The following is a 15,749-nucleotide window of genomic DNA, read 5'->3' as shown; positions in this document are numbered from 1 at the left end:
TCCATGCATGGTTCCAGATGTTCTGCCAGATGTTATCCCCAGTATGTTCAGGTATCAGGTAGAGCAGGTGTCCGTGGTACATTTTGGATTTCAGAGGAAGCCACCTTCAGGGTACAGTCCTTTGTCAAGTAGTTCAGTCCATGCCAGACCTCAGGTCTGAAGCTGGTAGCACTGTATTCTTTGAGTACATCCAACACCAGCAGAGAAGAGATGGATAACTCGGCTCACAGCAGCTGGTGCCAGCACTTCAGTTCCTCCTGTCACTGACCCTGACAGAGGGTTCCCAGTTCCTCCTCAGTAGAAGTAAACAGACAATTGCAGAAGTGCAGTTCTGAACACGTGGTCTGCGCATCCTGGAGGCACGGTCTGAGAACAGGAAAAGACCAGTTCAGTTGTCTGTTTCCAGAGAAAAGTCAGGCTTTAGACTTGCATTTGACAATCCTTGGAATTCCCCTAGGCATCAGGGCTGCCAGAGTTTGCTAGTACCTCAGCATAGTGTATGGTACTTGGTTACACTGAGCAGAATTTGTGTTTCTTCAGTGGAAACTTGTCTGCTTCTAGAGAAGCTTCTTTGGATGTGTAGAAGTGATATGGAGAAGGGCTCTCTGGAATTACACTGCACTAAGGCTGCTGTATTGTGCTTTGCTCTGGGAATGGGCCAATTTCTAGACTTATATTGCCAAATCATACTCTATTAGTCTAACAGCAGCTTTTCTTACTGGTCTGGAAATGGGACTTTTTATTATATATATTTATATATTATGTCTCAGATGTCCCAAGTCAAGCTGGGAATAACTGATACTCGTCCTCCGTCTCTCAAAGAGTCTTCATTCTCCTTGGACCAAATCTCTTAAGCAATCTGTTTGAAGTCCTCAAGAATGTTCTTTTGCTTTCTAGGTTTGCATGCACCCCCATAATGTGCTTTCAGATGTTGTGAACTACACCTTGTGGCTGATGGAGTGCTCCCACGCCTCGGGCTGCTGCCATGCCACCATGTTCTTCTCCATTTGCTTCTCCTTCCGTGCTGTCCTGGAGCTCTTTGACAAGCACGATGGGCTGCGGCGCCTGGTGAACCTGGTAAGGGCTGTGCTGAACAGAAGTTTGTTTAGTGGCACATTTTGCACCCTCTAAGTGTAACTGTGCAGAGTTTTGTTCTTTTGTTTGGTTTTGTTTGGGATTTTTCTTCTTCAGTTCCCAAGAGATGGAGAGGTGGGTACACAACACTCACGTGCATCCTTTTATCTTTATTATTTTTGTTGTTACGATTATTGTCTGGAGGCTTTCTACCCTTTGGGCGCTTTTTTGCTGCAACTCCTGGGTTAAGCAATGCTCATTCAGGCAGTAGTGGCTTAGTGGTAGTCCAGCTGTTTCTTACCACTCCACATGGACATGCACCCTGTTGGATGTGGATAAATACAGCCTTGTCCCAGGAGAGGAATGGCTGTGTGTGCTGCAGGAACCACAGTACCTTCTGGGCACAAGTTCAGGTAGAAAAGCTGCCATGTCTGCAGGGTGTTGCTGTGCACTTCTGCAGCTTGGGCCGTGTCTAACTCAGGGACATCAGTGCTGCAGGGTGCAAGCACACTGTGTGATGCTATATTATGCCTAATAGCACTCAGCACAACACTGCCTCCAGACCTACACTGATGTGACTTCTTTAGCCTAGAAGAAAGGAGGCTCAGGGGTGACCTTATCACTCTGTACAAGGTGGAGGTCGGTCTCATCTCCTGGGCAATGACTGATGGAACGAGAGGACACGGTCTTAAGCTGTGCCAGGGGATGTTCAGGTTGGAGGTCAGAAAATAAATTCACTGGAAGAGTGATTGAGCACTGGAATGATCTGCCCAGGGAGGTTGTGGAGTCACTGTCCCTGGACATGTTTAAAAAAAGACTGGATGTGGCACTTAGTGCCATGGTTTAGTTGATGAAGAGGTATTAAGTCGTAGGTTGGACTTGATCTCAAAGGTCTTTTCCAGCCTTGTTCATTCTGTGATTTCAGTCTTCATAGATAGTGAAGGAGAGGGCATGGTTCAATTTAGGCTGTTACCCATGCAGAGACCCTTTTCTGTTCAGACAGCCTTTGTCAGCTCTCAGTGTGCCTGTATGTCCTGTACAGCAAAGGCAGCGTGTTGGGGTTTGGTACGAGAGCAGCTGAGTTGTAGATGCTTTTTTCCTGAAGACTGAGCTAATGAGACCTTTTTTCCCACACCCCACTTCTTTCTGAAGATAAGCACTCTGGAGATCTTAAACCTGGAGGACCAAGGAGCCCTGCTGAGCGATGATGAGATCTTTGCCAGCCGGCAGACGGGGAAGCACACCTGCATGGCCCTGCGCCGCTACTTCGAGGCGCACCTCGCCATCAAACTGGAGCAGGTGAAGCAGTCGCTGCAGCGCACCGAGGGCGGCATCCTGGTACACCCACAGCCCCCCTACAAGGTGAGCAGCACATGGCAACCTTTTCACATGGCTGGTCATTTCTCAGTTGAATCTAAGCTGCAGACATGTGTAGATACCCTTGGAAGCCAGTGCAATTACTAGGCAGGCTGCAGTGGTTATATTTGTACTTCTTTTCTGTCGTGTGGAATGGCACTGTAATAGGAAAACACAGAGGACCCTTGAGGTTTGTCTGAATTACATTTGATTAAAGCTCATGTTCATGTGCTGTGGTTCCCTTTCCATCTCTCAAAAACTCAAAGGCAAGCTGTTTTTGATACTTGTGGGGTTTTCCATGCTGTGAATCTCTGAAAGGACAAAATCTGTATGTATATAGAAGTACATAATGCTGAAAAACTCAGAAATAAGTTTAATTTGATAAGATAACTGGAATATCTTTTGGACACAACTGTTTTTAGAAATTACCCGTGAGATCCAGATAGACAATAATCCAGTCTTGACCATGATTTTTTTTTTTTTTTCTCCTGATTTCTCCCTGCAAAGCTGGTTTCATTGGTTTGTTTTGGATTTGTTTGTTTGTTGGGTTTTTTTTAAACTGGCTTTTATGGCTGCTGGTTTTGAGAAAGTACATTCACCTGCGGTTTCTGATTTAATTTATGATGATTTTCTGGAGGAACTGAAATAAGAAAATAAAAGGGAGTTTTTGCTTCTGCAGAAATCACCAATTTTCAGTATCTGAAGAACTGTATATAAACTCTTGCTTTCTTATGTAATTAAAAATATTGAAAGGCAAACTTGCTAGGAATTTTTTTTATTCAGTATGTTTTGTACTCAGAAATTGTAATTGAATATTTTTAATATTTTAGCATAAATGTATATGGAATGGCAGTGTAGTAAATACTAGATTAGTAGCTTAAAAGCAGAGTAGAATTTTAATTTAATGTAATTTTTCTTAAGTTTGCTGTAGCTTTCTAAGAATATAAAGAAACTTAAAGGATATTATCCTTAAGCTTATTATTGTATATTATAATGACAGTTGCTGTATTCTTTTATAGCTGAGGAATAAACCAGAAAGTAAATACTTAATCTGCAAGATACAGTAGTAGTCTAATCTTACAGATGCAGTTTTCAGTTAAATCCCAGCAGTGGGGAATTTGCTGTGCAAGTTTGTAACCCTTGTGATCTAATGGTGTCCCTTCCCTGCAGGCCTGCTCCTATACTCATGAGCAGATTGTGGAGATGATGGAGTTCCTGATTGAGTATGGTCCAGCACAGCTCTACTGGGAGCCAGCAGAGGTTTTTCTCAAGTTGTCTTGCGTCCAGCTCATGCTTCAGCTCATTTCCATTGCCTGCAACTGGAAGACGTACTATGCAAGGTGAGCTCCTTGCTGTAGTGCTCTGAGTGCAGCACTTGTGACTCTTGGGCAGGACATTACATTTCCAGATTTTCTACCCTGGGAGTGTTTAAAACAGGCCATGTGCTGGTTAGTGTTGTTAGGGCCTGTGCTGTGGCCACACAGTGCTTACCAAAACTAACTCTGGGGAAAGCAGGAATTTCTGAAGAGCCAAAATGCCTCAGGCCTTTGAATACTATGACACTGATTTCTCAGAAAAGTTCTGTTCCTCTTTTTATCTGTCTCAGAATTTGTTTATCTTTTTGTTAAGAGAAAGGCTGGAAAATGCTCCAAGGAGAGGGTGAAATCAAGACATCTTAATCTTGGAATGAGGTGGACCAGGGCTCCCTCCTCCTTATTTCTGCTGCCTGCAGGAGCTCCTTGCCTAACTTAAATTGAAAGCCTTTGAAATCTGTCTGCCTCTGCAGTTCCCTGCCTCCCTCCCACTCTCAGGTTCCACTCTCCTGGGTAGTTCGTGTTCTCCTGTTTCTTTCCTTCTTCAGCTGCTTCCTAATTGCTACCTGGGTTAACCCCCACCTTTCCACACAGGTTATATAGACCTCTTCTGTTTTGCAGTTTTCTGCTCTCTCACATCTTGCTGAACATCCCTTTTCACATTCTACACACCTGTGTCTTTCTTAAACTGGAGCCTATGTTGGTGTCTTTTGGACTATCAGAGTTGTCTGGTTTGCTGCTAAACATCTTCTTTTGACTTCAGAAAACCTTCCTTCTGAGTTAATTAGTGACAGAGTATTTTGGACAGCAGTGTTTTCCTGCTAAGATGTAGAGTTAGATTAGATTTAGAAGCTTGATTTAGAATGCTTTCCTTAGTAAGCCCGAACATTCTTATTTTTATAAATATTAAGTTATTGTGCTTTTAAGAGCCTGTGAGCCATGTGGGATAAATGTTGGCAGACAGGAGGCAATGGTGTGCATGTGGGCCCTGCCTTCTATGGAGACCAGCCCTTTTCATTCTAAAATCAAAAGGCATCATCAAATGGAGCAGAGGTGACTGTTTTACTTCCATTTCTTGGAGTAAATTGAATGCTATTTTATGTTATTGAAAGAACTCTGTATATGCAATTCTAACAAGTTCTTCTGTTGCTGTCTTCCAGGAATGACACAGTACGATATGCTTTGGATGTACTGGCCATCCTGACTGTAGTTCCTAAAATCCAGTTGCAACTGGCAGAACCTGTGGATGTGTTAGATGAAGCTGGATCTACTGTTTCCACAGTGGGTAAGCTGAATATGGTCTTAATGTCTTACACATTTATCACTTGTCTTCTGCTATGTGGATTTTGGCTGGCTGTCACCTACAGGGAGATAAGGGTTAAAAAAATTAATGTACTCAGAGTTACTGTCAAGGATGCAAATAAATGGGAGAGTGCACTGTGGTTAAAATTGTGTCATGATTAGCACTGTGGTTGGGTTACAAATTTAGAGGCAGGTCTTTCTCTTGCACTTGTTTTCAGGAGCTCATTAAATACAGGTGGAGGCAAATATACTTTTGTAATGGGACTATTAGGTTTCCTCTGTTTCTCAGAAATTCAGGTCTCCTGAGGATATGGCATTTGAGAGTAAGGGAGAGGAACAATTATTGCTGTGTGAGTTATGTTCGAACTGATTACCTCCAGGTTCAGTATGTAAATGAATGAGATGTGCCTGGATCAGATCCAAGGCTTCTACTTTACCTGGAGCCTCACTTTTCTTTTTAAGAAAATAAAAATAAAAGGCAGGCAGAGTATTGGCAAAAGACAATTTCTTTTAAACAAAAAGCCTCTAGGCAAACACCAATTTTGTGAGGGTTTTGATATTCTCAAGCAGACATGAAACTAGCAGGAATTCTGTGGGGGGGAAAAAAAGTCTCCCTAAAATTTCTTTTTTTCCTGATTCCTTTTGAAAGTTGTAATATGATTATTTTGCCTTCAATGACCTGGTCCCCTCTCTTTCTCTTAGTGTTTACTTTGTTAGTGTTTATACAAGAGAGCTCTATGTGGTAAGAATCAGAGCATGTCTGTGCATCTTGCTCTGTCCAGATACCTTAGATTTTTTACTCCTGGGCTGTGCTTGATGACCATGTCTAAGAGATTGTGTGACACAGATGATGAGGTGGAGGACCAGCAGTTCAGGAAAACATTTTGCTAGGGAGGTAGAAGAATGTCTTAGACTAGTTAGCAGAACTTCAGGGGTTTCTGGAATTAAGGGAAGCACCTATTTTCTTCAAATTTGTTGGAAGACTCCCTTACTTGTCTGATCAACTTGTGTAAGATAATTTTAGAGTACTAAAGAAACTACTTCTTTCCCTCACCAGGTATTAGTATCATCCTTGGAGTTGCTGAGGGTGAGTTTTTCATCCATGATGCTGAGATTCAGAAATCAGCCCTTCAGATCATCATCAACTGTGTGTGTGGCCCAGACAACCGGATTTCCAGCATCGGGAAATTCATCTCTGGGACTCCTCGTCGAAAGCTTCCTCAGGCCCCCAAGAGCAGTGAGCACACGTTAGCCAAGATGTGGAACGTGGTGCAGTCCAACAATGGCATCAAGGTGCTGCTGTCATTGCTGTCTGTGAAGATGCCGATCACAGACGCGGATCAGATCCGGGCGCTGGCCTGCAAAGCCCTGGTGGGGCTGTCGCGCAGCAGCACCGTCCGGCAGATCATCAGCAAGCTGCCCCTGTTCAGCAGCTGTCAGATCCAGCAGCTGATGAAGGAGCCCGTGCTGCAGGACAAGCGCAGCGAGCACGTGAAGTTCTGCAAATACGCTGCCGAGCTCATCGAGCGTGTCTCGGGGAAGCCGCTGCTCATCGGCACCGATGTCTCGCTGGCACGGCTGCAGAAGGCGGACGTGGTGGCCCAGTCCAGGATCACCTTTCCTGAGAAGGAGCTGCTGCTGCTGATTCGGAACCATCTCATCTCTAAGGGCCTCGGGGAAACGGCATCTGTCCTTACAAAGGAGGCTGACCTGCCCATGACTGCGGCATCTCACTCTTCTGCCTTCACCCCTGTTGCGGCCGCTGCCTCTCCGGTGACTCTGCCTCGCACTCCCCGCATAGCTAACGGCATCTCGGCCCGTTTGAGTAGCCACACTGCTGTAGGTTCCACTGCCACCTCTGTCCATGCTCAGGCAAGGCCATCTGCGTCCCAAGGTCCACCTGCCCTTCCAGGCCCTTCTTACGCCAGCAACTCTCCTCTGATTGGCAGGATTAGCTTTGTCAGGGAGAGGCCGTCTCCCTGCAACGGCAGGAAAATCAGAGTGTTGCGACAAAAATCGGACCATGGCGCCTACAGCCAGAGCCCAGCTATCAAAAAGCAGCTGGACAGACACCTTCCTTCCCCACCCACGCTGGACAGTATAATCACAGAGTACCTTAGGGAGCAGCACGCCCGCTGCAAGAACCCTGTTGCCACCTGTCCCCCTTTCTCTCTCTTTACTCCCCACCAGTGTCCTGAGCCAAAACAGAGGCGCCAGGCGCCCACTAACTTTACCTCACGGCTGACCCGCAGGGCGGCCTTTCCGAAGTACGGAGGGGTGGATGGTGGCTGCTTTGATAGACACCTTATATTTAGCAGGTAAGGAAGAAAACTGTGTTGTGATCCCTCTCAGAATGTGTCCTGTGTCAAAAAGCCTTACCTGAATTCAGGCTGTGCCGTCCCATGGTGGAGTATCCTTGGAGACAAAAGAGTTTTCATTCACAGTCACAGTGAGAGAGCCTCGAAAGGCATTTTTAGTAGCTGTTCTGTTTGTCTTGTCCTTAAGTGCCTACCCTTAGTACACAAAGCACACTTTATTTTCAGTAACAATATTGACTAATGAAGCTGTGGTAGTTCTTTGTTCTCTTTTGGAAGGTGAGTATGTAGCACCAATTTTATGAGAGTGTAACATAGCCTTGAGGATGGTTGGCTGACAGACGCAGGATGGTGAAATCTGTATTTTGTTCTTGCAACTGAATCATCAGCACCACTGGTTATCTTTTTATATGGCCTTTTCCTGAGGTTAAATTGGAAGGTGAGGTAAAGTTTATGAAACTAAAGGTGACACATTCATGAAAGCACCTTCACAGTGAAGGTAGTGTCACTGTGGGAAGTTATGATGCCAGGATGTTGTTTGGCTCATATGACATCTTCTTCTGCTAAGTGTTTCAGAACCGTTAGGAATTTTTTTTGCTAGCTCTCTCTACTTACCCAGGTGTTGACATTACAGGTTTCCATCAATCCATCTTTGAAGATGGAGTCCAAGGGCTTCAGCTTAATGATGTGCTGTTACAGAAGTACCACATAAGGGAAAACAAACCCTGAGAGATTGCAAACAGTGTTGTAATACTTGAGCACTACTCTTCAAACCAACACTTGGCTTAATCTAGAAGAAGGCTTTAACTTGTACCTGTGTAATCTTTAAGGGCTGGATTTGATATCATCGCACAACATTTCAGTTTTGCTTTTCTCCTTTGGATTACCTGTGTATTTTTGCCTTCGCCAGGTTCCGTCCAATTTCTGTGTTCAGGGAAGCAAATGAGGATGAGAGTGGCTTTACCTGTTGTGCATTTTCTGCAAGAGAACGATTCTTAATGCTGGGTACTTGCACGGGGCAGTTGAAACTCTACAACGTGTTCAGTGGACAGGAAGAGGCCAGTTACAACTGCCATAACTCTGCCATTACACACCTTGAGCCATCCAGGGTAAGGAATCACTGACCTGTTCTGATTTTTAGCAGTTCTCACTGCCTAAGCCCTGGCATGTTTTGGGCCCATATGGATATATTTATCTGAAATATACCTACTGGCTGGCCAGCAGTGCATGTCATTGAAGTACTGTTGGCTATTCTTGCTCTTGTGAGTTCTACATTTAGGGTTTTTTCTTCCCAAGATAATAAAGAAGATACACAGCGGCTATGTGCCTTCTTAAGAAATTAATATATATATATCTGGAAGTGGAAAAATGCTTAAACTGACTATTACACTTTTATTTATGTGTGAAATCAGATATCAGTGTTTATGTATCTTTTCTGGAGAAAGAAACCTTTCAGGGGAAGAAAGAAAATATTTATAAGCAGAATGGACTCCCCTCACAGGGCATCAGAATTCAGCCATGGATTATCCTGATTTTATCTGCTGTTAACATCATAGATTGTTCGTATTGTTACCTGTAAAGTTTGGTCTACCAAGGGCTCTTTGTTATAGATAGTATTAGATACTTGGATTTTATACCTATAGGAGTACTGTTAGGCACAAAAGTCTGCTGTACAGTTTCTAAATTGATCTTGTAAGTTAGAAGTGTACATGTAAAATAATAACCTCAGTTTTCCCTGGTGTTGTTCTTTTCCTTTCCTCGACTTCAATCTGGAAATCCAGGATGGATCTTTATTGCTGACATCTGCTACGTGGAGCCAACCTCTGTCTGCATTGTGGGGAATGAAGTCTGTCTTTGATATGAAGTAGGTACACTCCAATTCAGCTGTGGGCTGTGCTGCGGTTGGAAGAGCCATTTGGTACAGGAATAAACTCAAAAACAGAATAGCACAGATCTCAAAATGTCTCTTGTGAAAAAAAATGTGATCCCTTTCTTATGTTGGTAATTTCCCTATTTTATGTGGTACAGAGCAGATTCTAACTAAATTCTATCTGAAGTCCTGTTTCTTGCAAGATAGATCACTAAAGTCACTGTTACTCCTGAAGGCAGAGAAACGTGTTTGTTTTTATTCTCGTGTTTCTAAATTATCTTGGCAATCTTTTTGTAACCAGTTCAGAATTTGACTAGCACAGTGGTTTGTGCAGTGAAATTGTCAGACCTGGACTGCAAACTTTAAAATCCATTGCGGTATTTACAATTGCTCCTTCCCATAAAAAAGCAGGTGGAAAACTCTTCATTTTTAAAAGGTTTGATTGTTGTCTATTTTAGTTGTAAAGAACTGTTTTGGTGTGACCTGTGTGGGGTCAGCTAGAGGCTTTTCTTCAGAGGAAAGGTTTAACTCCCTCAGGCTGCACATGTTTGTGTTCATGATCCACCCATTGCTGATTTCTCCAATGTGTTATATTTGTGGCAGGCTCTGTTGATGGCAGGTCTGAATTTGCTATTGCAGTATGATGTGGTCAGTGGTAAAGAAGAGAGTTTTCTACGTGTTTCCTCTGTTGTTGAAACCTGTACTGGAGCTGTTGGGGTTGTTTGGGTCCTGTAGAATCTGCAATTCCTTGACTTGCTTACTGACTGTGTCTGCAGGCATTCCTTCCCCGATGACCACTATGTGGAGTTCAGCAAGCACTCTCAGGACAGGGTCATTGGCACAAAGGGAGACATTGCACATGTAAGTACCAGGAAAGCTCATGGCTGTGAAGCTCGGGCAGGAATATAATTCTCCATAAGAAATCTATTAATTGTTGTGAGTACTTTGATACTCTGTGTAACTGATGAGCTTCAGAGGAAAGCTTTGAAAGTGTCAAATAACTTCAACCTGTTCCTGAGGGTATAAGCTTGACCATCACAAGCAGTACAGATGTGTTTCCTCTGGGCAAGTATCCTGGGCAGTTTTAGATTTTGCTTTGCTGTATTTGTTTGAGAAAGATCATGCAGGATTTTTTCCCCTCTGAAGTTGCTTTCCTAGCCTTGCTTTTCAGTAACGGTAATAACAATAAAGTTCCACTATAAACAGTAGCTCAGTCAACAGCTGTGGAAAATGACCTATTAGAAATGTCCTTCTTTCACCCCCCAGAATTTGCAGCTTACTTTTGGGTAATTTAGCCTTACCACTGTATCTTCAGTGTATTGTTGTACTGCTTTGCATGAATTCCAGCAAATTGGACAGACAAGGCTTCAGAGAGCTGCTGCTGCTTTGCAGTGCTAATTTGCATTTGTTATAGGCCCTGTCTGTCTTAAAGGAGAATTTGTCTGAAAATTTTCCATGAAATATAACTTACTCAAATTATTTATCATTTCACATGGTACTCTGATTTGTTTAAGTAAACTCTCCATTGCTGCCCAGTTTTTAACTTGGATTTAGCTGGAAGTTTGTGTCTTGTGTTTATGTGGTAAACAGATTTGTTTTCCAGTTCTAGAGAATATTTTCCTCTGTAAATTTGAACAAGAGCTAGGCTCTGAAGGAAGTTACAGATGAGATTTATCTGAGGAGATGCTCATAAACCCTATGTACTAGTTTAAAGCCCTTTTTATATTCCAAAAGTTTCTTGTGCCAAAGCTCAAATTTGCTTTTCTGTGTAAATGCCAAGAATTTTAACTCATTTTCTATAGATTCTGGCTTTTTTCCTCTTTCACTGAGTGCTTTGGAGTTTTAATGTTTGTAAATACCATCTGCTCTGAAGGCAGTTCCATTTCTGAAATAGTTTCTGGCTAAGTGGTACCTTGTGACTGCAGCTTCCCAGTCCAGTCCTCCTAGTGGGGTTATTTTATTTGGACCTTATCCTGATTGTAGTGAAATGTCAGTGAACCTGCAGTAAGCCAAGCACTGGCCAAAACTTGTTGTAAGGCTTGGTTCCAGCTGTGAAAAACTATTAAAGGGCTGGTAGGAAGGGTTATTTATGGAATGCTGTCACATGAAACGGGAAACTGAAATGGGGAATAGGGTGATTCTGTGAGTGATCTAGGAAGGGGAACAGGGGGATTTTAGGCACAGGTATATTACAAATTGTGACTAATCTTTCTTTTTCTTTTTAATCTAAAAGATCTATGATATTCAGACTGGCAACAAGCTATTGACTCTGTTTAACCCAGATCTTGCCAACAACTACAAGAAGAACTGTGCCACCTTTAACCCCACTGACGACCTTGTCCTAAATGATGGTGTCCTCTGGGATGTCAGATCAGCACAAGCCATCCACAAGTTTGACAAATTCAACATGACTATCAGTGGTGTTTTCCATCCCAATGGGCTGGAGGTCATAGTCAACACTGAAATTGTATCCTTTGGGCCTCTGTGGGAACTGGTACTGTGACTGGTATGGATGAACAAATAGCTATTTTCAGAGTTGTATTAATGGTCTTCTGTGTTACATGTTATGTGTGGTAACACGAGCTTCTATCTGTGAATCAAGGAAGAGTAAGGACTGTTAGTAGCTAAGTTAAATCTAGATTCTGCCTCTGATGCAGTCTAGAGAAAATGCTTAATACAGAGAAGAGAGCAAGAGAGATTTTTCTCCTCTGATCCACTCCATAGCACCTCAGCTCTCTTCCCATGTCTTAACAAGATCAGCCTTGAAGGTACTACAGTCACCTCTCATGACTTGGAATAGCGTTTTGTGTAAGAGCTTTCTCATCTTGAACACATCTAAGGGAATTGTAGTGCCAGTGTCCAACTCTACTCCCATCATATTTGCAAGACAGAGGCAATGAGGCTTCTTGAATGCAGTTAGCCAGTTCTTTGCCACTTCACTGAAAAGGAAATAGAAACTTTCAATTGTTTATTCCTCCTTAGTCTGTGTTTTTCCAGTGGGACCTCCGAACTTTCCATTTGTTACACACAGTACCTGCACTGGATCAGTGTCGTGTGGTCTTCAACTATACTGGCACAGTGATGTATGGAGGTAGGACTTCTCTCCTCACATCACTCTCCTGGCTCACCTCTTGTGAGATAAGTAAATGCTTGTTCAGTGAAATAGGAACCTTCAGAGACTGTCTAACTCCAGGCCTTACTGGCATATGTGAACTGGATTTTTTCCAGGATGTTCATGCTACGTGTATTGCTGACAAAGACAGTTTTCTGTAACATCAGCAATATCACAACCAATTTGTGAGATTAAAAAGCAACCTATTGTATAATGGTAGGTCCAGTGATGCTTGAGAAAATAATTTTGTCCTCTCTATTAAGATGATGATTTTGATGATCTGTAGTATCAATAAAGGCATGTCTGGAAGAGTAGATAGTAAATGGGTCTTGCCAAGCTATTAAATATAAAGAAAATTCATGTCCGTGTCTCATTTGATCTGAAGTTGATTAATGGTAGTGACTAATGGAAGGCAAATTTGTGGAATAATCTTTCCTTGTTTCAGCTATGTTGCAGGCTGATGATGAGGATGACCTTCTGGAGGAGAGAATGAGAAGTCCCTTTGGCTCTTCTTTCAGGACATTTAATGCAACTGATTATAAACCTATAGGTAAGAGTGAGAGAGGAGCCAGTAGCTTTGTCTGGAGGTTTGAAGGTTTTTTGAAAGTTTGCTGAGTAACATTCACTTCTCTCTGCATGTGTGAGAAAACAAACCGCTATATCCTCTTGTGGAGGAAGCACAGTGTTGGGTTTAACGCTGACATAATTTCTAGTATCATATCCCATTCAGTTTGCGACTGCCTTACTTGCTTCTGTTCAGCAGTTCTGGCTTTATTTCCTCTCTTCTTTCCAAGTAAGGCATAATCTGAGGCAGTAGGTCACTTGGCCAGTGTGGCATTGCTCTCATTTCACATGGAGCTCTTTTTTTAGCTTGTGGAGCTAAGCTAATTGCTGCTGTGGATGTAAACAAACGTGGCTTTTGCTGTTGAAGTGAGGCATAGGTCAATTCAGTCCCTTTGTTGCCACCTATTCTGAAGGATGATCTGTTGTTTACTGTGCTTAGGGAAACCAATAAATGTATTATCAAGGGAGGAGGCACTGTGCAGAGCAGGTTAAGAGCTTATTACATGGCTGTTTTTCACAATGTCTCCAACATTTTTATGCTTTATTACAGGTTGAATTGCCTACAAACATTCATTTCACTCATTTCAGCTGTTTTTTCTTGTCCAAAGACTGGATTATTTGCTTTTATACACTTTTTTTTCAGTGAGCATTAAGTAACCTGCAGTTAACCACTGAGTTCTGTGATGTTTTCCAGCTACCATAGATGTAAAGAGGAATATCTTTGACTTGTGCACAGACAGCAAGGACTGCTATCTGGCTGTCATTGAGGTAAAGCAGCTAAAATAAACCCTGGTCTCTGTAGCTTGTTGTTTCTTTTTTGGAGTTCTTGCTGTGAAATTCATGTCCTTTTTTATTCTGCACCTCCTGCAGTCTTGTTTTGCTGCTTCCTATTCCTTAAATTTCTAGATACATTTGCTTCTCCTCTTCAAACTCTTCCCACTTTAAAATCTAGAGATTTTCCTTCTCATGAGCATAAGGAAAAATGTGGTTTTTCTCTTCTTTATAGCAATAATTTCCTATTATTGCAAATCAAAATGTGCACTGGACCAAATAACTGGGAAATGCAATCTTTCTGGGGCTTCCCACAGAGCTTTTCTGTGAATCACTCTTACTGTTCCTTTTGCATTTGTCTTCCTAGCAAAATCCCAGAAGTTAGGGTTTTGAAGCAAAAATTACTGAGCTAAACTTCTGATTTGTTAGGGGTGCAGTTCTTTGCTCCATACATAATATGTTGTCGGAACGCAATTTCTTGAAGCCTGATTATGCACATGTAATGAGTAATGTAAAATCCTGTCAGCTTTATACTCTGTGAAGCACTGCAGACCAGAAAAGCAAGTCAAGAATTTGTAGCAGGGCAAATTTCATGTTTAACTACTGAAGTTGGAGATGACAAGAGTTGTGAGACCAAGAAAATTTTCTTTAATAGGAGTCATTGGAAATGTTTCTTCAGGGAACATGGCAGGTCTTGAAACCAGACTCATTTTTAGTGTGAATTGCAGTGCTGCTGGTAAATGGGAGGGAAGGATTTTGGAAATGTTGCTGTGACTGAGATCAGATGATGTAGCATTGAAAATGAGAGCCGAGCTCAGTTGCTGGGGTTAACTTCCCTGTGGGCATCTCCCCTCAGAACCAGGGCAGCATGGACGCCATGAACATGGACACGGTGTGCAGGCTCTATGAGGTGGGCCGGCAGCGCCTGGCGGAAGATGAGGAGGATGAAGAAGAAGATCAGGTGAGAAGCATGGCATTGACCTGGGTGTTCAAGAGTAGCTGTTAGCCCTCTACACATGTTCATGTTTCACCCAGAAAGTACAGAGGCCTCATTTTGCCTAATGTGAAATAGATGACTTTACTGTCAATGTAAATGAAGACATTCTGTGCAGAACCTGTGTGAACAGTAACTTTGTGCACTGTAAACTAACACAAATCATATATGATCTATTAATTTCCTTAAGTATTCAGTCTTGATCAGAAGCTTTGCTTTTTGTTCTGTCTTTTTTTTTTTTTTTAAAGTATTTCAGCCCTCAATATAGACAATAGGGCTTGAGGCTTTCATTTTTTCAATTCCAATTCTCATATTTGGACATAATTTATCACCAGTTTCTGAAAGAGACACAGCTTGTGACTAATGCAGTGAAACTGCACAGTACTTCTACACAGCAAAAGGTTTAAAGAATTTTGAAGAGGGTTGTAGGTTTGCATTGGGATGTGTTGGTTTTCCTTCTCTGATCAGCTGTTTGATCTCTGGCAACTTGACAGAAGAGCTCAGAACTGCAGTAAGTGCCCCTGAGGGTGCACCTGGTAGAATACACAGTAGGGCAGAATGCTTACTACAGTAAAGTGAGAATTAAAATTCCACAGAATCAATTTGTAGCCTTGTGGGTGTCAGGTGTTTTGGGGTTTTTTTTTGGACAAGCAAAAACCTTATGCTTCAATTCCCTAAAGATTTAAAATGCATTATTTTTTGCTCTCTGATGTCTGCATTCTAGTAAATCATACATTTGTATCTCTTGTGAGAAAAGCTGACTTCACCTTTTTCCAAAGAATGCCAGAAGGTAATACTTTGGTGGGGTTATTTCCTCAGACCGTGGAAAGCTGGATTTGTGCTACCCTTTCTATCTCTGAATCTTCCTGTTGCTAGGTTAAAACTCATACTTTCTAGTTCAGAAGGCTGGAGAGCAGTTCTCAAGAAAGAGTAACTTTCTTTGCAGTGAGTTGTTATGATTTCTCTGTAATTCTGAAGATAAAGCAGTAGTTCTGGTTTGAGTGTGAAGTGTGCTGTCCTGGCCAATGAGTGTGCTACAAGGTTGCAGTTGAAGTCTTGGCATTCTTTTTAAATTATT

The 15,749-nt window shown here is 42.4% G+C and overlaps 1 protein-coding gene across 4 annotated transcripts in view; it reads left to right on the top strand.

Annotated features, from left to right (window-relative positions):
• Positions 1 to 15,749, top strand: part of DCAF1 (DDB1 and CUL4 associated factor 1) — a 47,728-nt gene that overhangs the window by 17,528 nt on the left and 14,451 nt on the right. For all 4 annotated transcript variants that reach the window (XR_014590849.1, XM_083869115.1, XM_083869113.1 and 1 more), the window contains exons 10-22: positions 898 to 1,077; positions 2,227 to 2,436; positions 3,601 to 3,770; positions 4,904 to 5,028; positions 6,103 to 7,363; positions 8,271 to 8,469; positions 9,142 to 9,224; positions 10,007 to 10,091; positions 11,464 to 11,697; positions 12,228 to 12,321; positions 12,788 to 12,892; positions 13,601 to 13,674; positions 14,534 to 14,638. Coding sequence is in view for 3 of the 4 variants with exons in the window: in XM_083869115.1 (XP_083725241.1) it covers positions 898 to 1,077; positions 2,227 to 2,436; positions 3,601 to 3,770; positions 4,904 to 5,028; positions 6,103 to 7,363; positions 8,271 to 8,469; positions 9,142 to 9,224; positions 10,007 to 10,091; positions 11,464 to 11,697; positions 12,228 to 12,321; positions 12,788 to 12,892; positions 13,601 to 13,674; positions 14,534 to 14,638 (2,925 nt within the window). In the remaining variant the exon portion in view is untranslated. The remainder of the gene's footprint in view (positions 1 to 897; positions 1,078 to 2,226; positions 2,437 to 3,600; positions 3,771 to 4,903; positions 5,029 to 6,102; positions 7,364 to 8,270; positions 8,470 to 9,141; positions 9,225 to 10,006; positions 10,092 to 11,463; positions 11,698 to 12,227; positions 12,322 to 12,787; positions 12,893 to 13,600; positions 13,675 to 14,533; positions 14,639 to 15,749) is intronic.

This window comes from Zosterops lateralis (assembly GCF_965231275.1).
Source record: "Zosterops lateralis genome assembly, chromosome: 11".
Classification (NCBI taxonomy): domain Eukaryota; kingdom Metazoa; phylum Chordata; class Aves; order Passeriformes; family Zosteropidae; genus Zosterops; species Zosterops lateralis.
Note: the sequence above shows the minus strand (reverse complement) of the source record. Positions and strands in the feature narration are given on the sequence as shown.